The sequence below is a fragment of the Xenopus laevis genome, chromosome 5L (assembly GCF_017654675.1).
Source record: "Xenopus laevis strain J_2021 chromosome 5L, Xenopus_laevis_v10.1, whole genome shotgun sequence".
Taxonomy (NCBI): domain Eukaryota; kingdom Metazoa; phylum Chordata; class Amphibia; order Anura; family Pipidae; genus Xenopus; species Xenopus laevis.
Window position 1 is genome coordinate 78,105,178 of NC_054379.1, and position 9,784 is coordinate 78,114,961.

General features: G+C 39.8%; 1 protein-coding gene across 1 annotated transcript in view; it reads right to left on the reverse strand.

The window, feature by feature from the left end:
• Positions 1 to 7,530: 7,530 nt before the first annotated feature.
• The window catches only part of calhm4.L (calcium homeostasis modulator family member 4 L homeolog), an 11,314-nt gene continuing 9,060 nt past the window's right edge, over positions 7,531 to 9,784 (reverse strand). Inside the window, exon 2 of the mRNA XM_018263277.2 lies at positions 7,531 to 8,091. Coding sequence (XP_018118766.1) covers positions 7,690 to 8,091 — 402 coding nt within the window. The 3' untranslated portion in view covers positions 7,531 to 7,689. The remainder of the gene's footprint in view (positions 8,092 to 9,784) is intronic.

The following is a 9,784-nucleotide window of genomic DNA, read 5'->3' on the forward strand; positions in this document are numbered from 1 at the left end:
GAAACATAGTCATCCCATATGTAGCTGGTGTGTCTGAGAAACTCAGGAGGATTTTTAACAAACCCCACGTCCCTGTGTTTTTCAAACCTAGCAACACACTGAGACAAAAACTGGTACACCCAAAGGATCCAACCCCTAAAGAAAAACAAAGCAATGTGGTATACGGAGTCCAGTGTAGCGAGGAGTGCACAGATCTATACATTGGGGAGACAAAACAACTGCTCACCAAGCGAATGGCTCAGCATAGGAGGGCGAACTCAGCTTTCTTTCTACACCTAAAAGACAAGGGACACTGCTTTGAAGATAGCAAGGTCCAAATCTTGGATAAAGAAGACCGCTGGTTTGAACGAAGCGTGAAAGAGGCGATTCATGTCAAGGTGGAGAAACCATCCCTGAACAGAGGTGGGGGCCTTCGAAACCACCTGTCTGCTACATACAATGGTGTTCTAACATCTGTACCCCGGCGGTTTCAGAACACTTCACACATCCATTCATGCAACTCTCACAAGTAACACCTGTTTTTAGGAGGTCTGAACTGAAGAAGCTGCTCGGATGAGTAGTGAAACGTCTTCATTGATTACTCAGCAAGTCCAGTTGTTTTTAGATTTACCTATACTAGATATACCATGACCTGGATGAATGAAAATCTTCATAGTCATTCAGCAATCTGGTTACTAGATACCAATTTACCCTAGCATCCATGCATTGATTTGAATAGAAGACTGGAATATGGATAGAAGAGGAACTGAATAAAAAGTAGTAATAACAATACATTTGTAGCCTTACAGAGCATTTTTTTAGATGGGGTCAGTGACCCTCATTTGAAAGCTGGAAAGAATCAGAAGAAGAAGGCAAATAAGTTGGTCATTCTATAACATGCTAAAAGTTAACGTAAACGTGAAACACCCTTTAACATATTATTCGAATTAATACTATGTCCTGGCCAAACATTTGTAAGTCTGCTGCCAATAATAAGATTCTTATGTTACTGTAACTGTCTACACGTGTGTCAGTTTGCTATTAATAGCATGCACAACAGAAAGCACTGTTGCATCACTGTTTTGTGATTTGTGTGGTATGTTCTGTTATATGGGCCTAAATGTCTAATCAGATGGTTAAAACCCCTTCCAAACATTTTTTCAGTTGAGTTGTTTTCAGATTGTTCCCCAGAAATAAAGACCTTTTTCAATTTTCTACAGTTTTTCCAAAACCTAATTTTAAAGTTAAATGTCCCTGTCTCAATCGGACACTCAATAATTCAGGTGCAAACTCTAAACTGTTACAATTTCGCAACAATTCGTTTATACATTTCTCAGCAGCATTTCTGGAGTATCAGTAACTATTGTTTAAATTCTAACAACTGCCTGTGATGAAACCCAGGGATTCTGCTCAGCAGGGACAAAGATAAGAAATGTATCAACTACATGTATCAATTTAGAACAGTTTAGAGGGTCGGTGACCCCCCCTTCCCAGAGCTACTTTAGAAGGTGAAAAATGACGTACTCTTCAATATTAGAAAAACGGTCACACAGAAAATAGCAACTGGAAACAGGCTTTGGGGCAAATTCACTAACAATCGTAGTTGCGCCAGGCGTAACTTCGCCGCACTTCGCCAGGCGTAGTTTCGCCAGCGCTTCGCAAATTCACTAAAATCCGAAGTTGCGCTCAGGGGTAGCGTAAGGTTGCGAAGTTGCGCTTGCGTTGATTCTCTAAGTAAAGCGAAGTTACGCTAGCGAAGGCTAATTTGCATACGGCGCGAAATTCAAATTTCAATGGAGGAATACGTATCAGCACTACAAATGGCTAGAAAACCTTCAAATCATCAAATAAAAATTTTGTTTTGCCCTACACATGTGCCCACTGTCTAGGTAAGTTGCCATGAGTCAGGAAATGTAGGGGGGAAGGAGGGGAGCCCCAAAAAAATTTCGATCTTTTTCAGCCTATCACCCATAATGTAGAAAACACGCCAGCGTTTTTTGGGACTTAGAAAAATTTTTGACTTTTTTTGAAACAATCCCTATCTACTCTATTGCGCTTCACCAGGTCTGAGGTGGCGAAGGAAGTCTAGCGTAAAAGGTAGCGTTCAGTACACTGCGCGCGTTAGTGAATTTGCGTAGTTACGTCGCTAGCGAAACTTCGCCAGGCGTAAGGGTGCGAAGTAACACTAGCGAAACTACGCCAGCGTTCGTTAGTGAATTTGCGCAGTAACGAAAATGACAAACGCTAGCGTTCGGCGCTTAGTGAATTTGCCCCAATTTCTGGGGAACTATCTGAAACCAAGTGAACTGAAAAAAGGGTTGGAAGGTGAACAACCCCTTTAAAAGACACTGAGTAGCCTGAGAACACTCCAGAATACTTTATATTGCCATAACTCTGATGTGTGCTCTGTTTCTATCTTTTCTTCATTTAATGGTATTTCTGTTGCTATTTTGTGTGTAAAATGAACCAGAACTGCACTAAAGTTACAAAACTTCTAGTGAATAAAAACGGTTTGTTATCTTTATTGCTGTATTAAAACAGGGCCGGAATTAAGAGTTAAACTGGCCATAGACGTGCAGATTAACCTGCTATATCGGCACGACCGGACGTCCCCATCTCCCGACCTGCTACTAACCTTAAGTTTAAATAAAGAAGTAAAGGAACAGATCAGCCAATGTTCTGCCCCTGACAGCAATCGTTCGAAAGTTATGTCCAACCAAAGCTGGTGACAGTCTCCCACTGAAAATCTTCCGATCGGAAATACATGCAGAGATATTATCGGCAGCCAACAGAAATCTTTCAACCTGGCTGATCGACCAAACGACCGATCTCCGTGGGACGAAAAATGTCGGGACTCTCCACACATGGTCCGAAAATCGTACGAATTGAGGATGGCGTCTATGGCCAGATTTAGGCAGGATAGACAGGTGCCTAGGGAGCAACTTGAAGGGGGCGCTATTTGAGTGAGGAAAATGGCAAAGTACAAACATTGTCAGCATACTGTCCGCAGAGCATTTGGGATGGGGGCACTGACTTGAACTGTAGCTGTGGCAAACAGTGGGTGTGGGGGAAGTAGGATGGATTTAGCCTGGGGTGAAGGGGGATCAGGTCTGGTGGCTAGTTGCAGGACTGCACATCTGTTTAAAACACTTTAATGTTTTTGGTGTTACTGTTCCTTTAAAGCGGCTCTGACAATAGAATATAACATGGTAATCAGAGGTCTTAGAGAATGTTTCCCCAACCAGTGGCTCACATGCAACATGTTGCTCACCAACCAGTTTTGGTTGCATAAAAAATGTGTACTCGCATACACAGCCTCCTGTATGCTGCCAGTCCACATAGGGGCTACCAAATAGGCAATCATAGCTCATATTTAGCACCACAATTTTTTAAATTTAAATGTGGTTCACAGGTAAAAAAAGCTTGGGGATCACTCAGGAATTGCTGTTGCAGCAATGAAGTGTAGAATCAGGACAATATACACGAAGAGGTCACAAGGACCAATTCCCCCAGAGGATGATTTTATTTGGGAGGGAGTTGTATATTGGTTATCTAATTATTTACTTTGCAAGGACTGGCTTCACTATTTGCCAGCTTAGCTTCAGACATAACAAAAAAAACCAGATTATTCATTGTTAAAACAATTGGTTTAGGTTGAACAAGGGCTATACTACCCTAAATAGGAAAAGAAAAATGTGTGTTGTTTTCTTATGTTCTGAGAGCATTCAGTGTTCCTACAGCGTTCTCTCTCAGCTCTGCGGTATACGAAAACTGTCCCTTTTAGTATGGTGACGTCAGCAAATTCCTATACCATTAGCCCGCCAATTTTCCATGGAGACACTTGATTCCTCATCTGCATACTCAGCAAGTTGGGGCATTGGAGTGCAGACAGTGCACATTACAGGGAGGCATGCATGCAACACACTAAGCTAGTGCTGTTTCAACCCACTTTACTGGTTTTTTGCTTTGATGGGGTACTTTTACATGGGTCTCTCCTTCCTTTCAAGCCCACATCAAGTTTCCAAGGGCATTTGTAAGCCATCCTTCCCCTTCATGATTACACAGATTTCAAGAAAACTATGTCTAGATGGCTTAAAGGAGAATTCAACCCCTTAAAAAAAAACCCTACCCCCCCTACCCTACATAGACCCCCCTCCCTCCAGCCTAGCTGCTACCCCGGGTAAATGCCTCTAACTTTTTTTTACCCGTCAGTTCAGATTTAGGGCATCGGAGTTCATGGCAGCCATCTTCTTCTTCGGGTCTTCTGCAATCTCTGTGACTTTTGGCACCGGCCGACTGTTTCAACTGCGCATGTGCCGATACGGCACTTACTTCCCGAAGAGAAGCAGATGGTGCCTGTGAACTCCACTGGACAGAATCTGCACAGGGGTAAGTAAAAAGTTAGGGGCATTTACCCAGGGTAGCAGCTAGGCTGGTGGGGGAGGGAGGTACATTTCTGATTTCTCCTTTAAGGCAGCCATTTGCAGAACTTTTTTGGCCTGAGTCAGGTATTCGCCTTACTGAGCCACACCACATGTAACAAGTGGCATCGTAAGTTCCTGACCATTGAGGGAGATTCAGAAGAGCAAGTGTACAGCCACTACTTGGTCTTCCAAATATTCCTTCACAAATGTTTTAGCCGCAAGGTACTGCAGGGCGATGATAACGAACTGTATAGGATCTTTGTTTTGTGTGATTGGATAGGTATTTTGTGTTAGTATTTGATCTTCTTCAGTGATTTGCGGGACAAAATACATTCATCTTAGGAATGGCCACATATAATGTTGCAATCCCCCCTCCTCGGTCCTCCCTCCTCAGCCATGGGGATCTGTGTAACTGAAATCACACAGCCTGTTTTGAATCTCAGTCCAGACATAAAGGCATACTGTCCAAACAACAAGACAAAATAAATTAAAGGAACAGTTCAGTGTGAAAATAAAAACTTGGTAAATAGGCTGTGCAAAATAAAAAATGTTTGTAATATAGTTAGTTAGCCAAAAATTTAATAAATAAAGGCTGGAGTGACTGGGTGTCTAATAAAACAGCCAGAATCCAACTTCCTACTTTTCAGCTCTATAACTCTGAGTTAGTCAGCGACTTGAAGGGAGGCCACATGGTACATTTCTGTTCAGTGAGTTTGTAATTGATCCTCAGCATTCAGATCAGATTCAAAAGCAACAGACATGACCCATGTGGCCCCCTCAAGTCTCTGATTGGTTCCTGCCTGGTAACCAGGGTAACCAGTCAGTGTAAACCAAGAGAGCTGAAAAGCAGGAAGTAGTGTTCTGACTGACATGTTATACATCAAATCACTCCAGCCTTTATACATTACATTTTTGGCTAACTAACTATATTAGAAACATTTTTTTTATTTTGGACAGCCTATTTACCCAGTTTTTATTTTTACACTGAACAATTCCTTTAAGCTTGGATATCTAAGATATCCATACATGTAAAGGTTTCTTCAAAATCTCAATAGGGAAGGGAATCTCATACTTTGCCTTATACAGTCCCCATTTGATGAGATTTTCAAGCTTTCCTGCAGACAAGCTTTAGTCAACTTTGTACAGCTGTTGATGGACAAATGACACCAAGTGGACACTTACTCTATTGCAGCAGCTTTATGAGCTTCATGGCAATTACAGTACAGGTTTGGGACCTGTTATCCAGGACCAGAATTCTCAGGACCTGTGGTTTTCCAGATAATGGATCTTTCCATAATGTACATCTTTATACATTAAAGGGGTTGGTCACTTTTAAGTTAACTTTTAGTATGATGTAGAGAGATATTCTGAGACAATTTGCAATTGGTTTTCATGTTTTATTATTTGTGGTTTTTGAATTTTTTAGCGTTTCATTGAGCAACTACCCAGTTTGCAATTTCAGCAATCTGGTTGCTGGGGTCCAAATTACTCTAGTGACTATGCACCGATTTGAATAAGAGACTGGAATATGAATAGGAGAGGGTCTGAACAAAAAGATGAGTACTAAAAACTAGCAATAATCTTACAACGCATTTGTTTTTTAGATGGGGTCAGTGACCTCCATTTGAAAGTTGGAGAGTCAGAAGAAAAAGGCAAATAATTAAAAAACTATAAAAAATAAATAATGATTGAAAAGTTGCTTAGAACTGGCCATTCTATAACATATTTAAAGTTAACTTAAAGGTGAACCACCCCTTTATGTCTACTAGAAAATCTTTGCTTCCAATAAGGATTAATTATATCTGAGTTGGGATCAAGTACAAGATACAGTTTTATTTTTACAGGAAAAAAAGGAAATCATTTTTAAAAATTTGGATAATTTGGATAAAATGAAGTCTATTAGAGGCGTCCTTTCCTAATTCTGAGTTTTGTAGATAACGGATCCCATACCGGTATCAACTAACTTTTTAAAAGGGACATCCACCTTAAAAAGCAGAAAGTTTCTCTAATTAAACATTGTTGGATTACAACTCCTATATACTCAAAAATAAAAATATGCTGGGGGATGTATTCTTGAGTTCTCAGGGCCGGATATTTGAAGTATGTTTAAATCATACAAGTCAAAAACTGCACAGTAATCCCATTGTGTAATAACACCAAGATTAACATTGTACTAGTATGGTTTATACCAATGGAGAATCTGCATCGCTTGCATTTGTAATTATAGGTTGTGATGCCTCACCTGAGAGTTTTATGGAAGATTTATCATGTATCCCCTTAGGGTAGGACTATGCGAGTGTTTTCTGTGTGATCCGTTGCGCTGCGCAAAAACGCAGGTGTCAAATCGCATGTGACGGAAAGTGAATGCTTTGTCGGAATGGTGTCGCAGGGTTGATCCGACGCGACACGACTGTATCGTGTAGTCTTACCCATAGTGCTCTGCTGAACAATTGGAAAACAGTACAGAATAGCTTTCCTCTAGTTTACTTATATACTAGCAACTGAAGTGATGAAACAATTTAACTTTAGCTGTTGTGACTATATTGTGTCATGCTGTAGACAATTTATTAAGAGCATTGTAAAGAATGATGCTCATAGTGTTAGAAAGAGGTGCAGATTTTTAAGGCAAGGCTTGATGCAGTACACAACTATGTAAATTGCTTGGGAAAGATGGTGCTAAACTGCTAGAGCACTTGTGTCTGGGTGTGTCACTGTAGCATATGCTTTGCACCATTTGGTGAATTTAATTCCTTATCCGATTCCCATGTAGGATAGCTGTGTGTATCCTATTGGCAATTTAGTAGCTAAACATACGTGCTTTCAGTGCTACTAAAATCCATTAATTCTGTATATTAATTTATCAACTAGTGCAGGGTTGTTTAACTGGAAGACCACAGGGGAGATATTAGAGCCCTTTAAGGATTTGTTATGGACCGCAGTCTACTAAAGAATGTCACATACTTTTTCCCATAGAATCAATTTCACATATCTTTCCCTGGAGATGGCAAATAATAAGCCTGCTGCATGTAAAAAATTCAGCAGCATTGACATCAATGTTTGCAGTTCTGGGAGCAGACAATACAGTAATAGTGGTGGTAGGGCATGAAACCAATGAACAAGTCAAGTGTTTACATGGTGCTAGTTCTTTATACATTTTGTTTAAAACAAATTACAAAAAATTATTTAAGTCCAAAAACGAATAAAACTAAAAACAGTGCAAATCTGAGAAAATTTGCAGGTTACTCAACCTTAACCATAACATGTCAAAAGGCAAAGCTTAGGAATGTCAATCTGAGCCAGGGGTATTTTCTAAATTAACATGAATTAATTTCCCATCTGCAGGATCTAAGTCAGCCCATGAATGGAGAAGACTGTAATGGCAATGCTCATCATCAATAGTTTTCAAAAGGTCAAGTCCAGAGATTGTTCTCCAGTCCCAGCGGGAAGGGATACGGATTTCCGTTATGTTCTTACTTCCAGGTGAGAAGCCAAAGAACTTCTTGATGTTTAGCAAGGCATAGATCTTGGAGTGCTGGTCTGCTGCTTGCTCAAAGAGCATCTGTTCATTATTCACATAGCTGCTCCAGTACTTGAGATGTAAAAAAGTTAGTGGAGAGCAACATCTGGCTACACAGAGGGTTACAAATATAGAAACTGCCACAACTGCAACCAAAATCCATCCAGCCACCTAGAAGAAAAAAAAAAAAAACTTTTAAAATCTGTTAAACACACATTTCTTAAAATTATCGTTTCCAAATTTCTGCCTTTTTAAAATAAAAGAGGAAGTTTCACTATTGTTATAACTATAGTGGAAGTTTAATAAAAATGTTACTCTAAGAAAAACCCACTCATGTTTATCTTAACTATAAGGAAAACATTATTAAACCAACAATGCTTTGCACAGGTATTTGCTGCACCACATTTTGTTACAACCTGGACTTCAATCCAATAGGGGGTTTTCACCATTTGATTTACACAACAAACAAAATACAAATGTTAAACTTAAAAGGATAATGTCATGGGAAAGCATGTTTTTTTTATTCAAAATGCATTAATTAATAGAGCTGCTCCAGCAGACTACTGTACTGAAATACATTTTTCAAAAGCGCAAACAGATTTTTTATATTTAATTTTTAAATCTGAGATAGGGCTAGACATATCAGTTTCCCAGGTGCCCTCAGTCACGTGACTTGTGCTCTGATGAACTTCATTCACTCTTTACTGCTGCACTGCCTTCCCTCCCTTGCCCCCAGCAGCTCATCAGCAGAACAATGGGAAAGTAACCAGATATCAGCTCCCTGGTAGATATAAGAACAGTTCACAATAGTAAAAATCCATGTCCCACTGTGACTCCTTTAGTTACATTGTGTAGGAGAATCAATAGCTTGTCAGAAAGCAGTTCCATAGTGCAGCACTGGCTCTTTCTGAAAGCACATGACCAGGCAAAATGACCGGAGATGGCTGCCTACACACCAATATTACAACTAAAAAAATATATACTTGTTGGTTCAGGAACTAAATTTTACATGGTAGAGTGAATTTTTTGTATTGTAAGTTTAATTTAGGAATAAAAACTACACCATAAAAATCATGACACAATCCATTAACAATGAAGAAATGTGTTGGTTGCATAAGTATCCATGCCTCTTGAGTCAATACTTTGCAGAACCACCTTTGGCTGCAATTATATCTCTGAATCTGGATCCAGATATTTTCTTCATTCTGCATTGCAAAATTGCTTAAACTCCAAACAGGTTGAATGAGGACATTGGTGAACAAGACTTGCAGCAGATACTCAGTTTGATTGAGATTTAAGCTTTGACGGTGCTATTCTAAGACATTCAGGGTATTTTTTAAACAACTCCAGTGTAGTTTTTGCTGTATGTTTAGGGTAAATATCTGGATAGATGTTAACCCTCTGCCCCAAGCTCATGTCTCTTGCAGACTGAAAAAGGTTTTTCTCTATACCTACCCTGTATTTAGCTCCATATTGCCCTCAGTTTTGGCCAGCTTCCCAGTTCCTGCCTGTGAAAAGCAGATGACTACCACTATCATGGAGATGGTGTTCTCAAAATAATGAGCTGTGTGAGCTTCCACCATATACAGCATTTTGTGTTAAAGTCAAAAACCAGAATTTTGGTCTTGTAAGATTAAACCTTTCCCGCATGTTCAGTGAGTCTACTACATGTCTTTTTAAAATCACTGGCATCTTGGATGCCTCTCTGAATAAAACCCTCTTTATACAATGACTGAGGTTTGGTGCATGGCCTTCACTAGGACTCTAGTGCCATATTGATTTCATTTTTAATAATGGATTTAATTGGACTTTGTTCAAAATTTGGGATATATATTCAATAACCCAACCTGAATGGTGCTGCTCC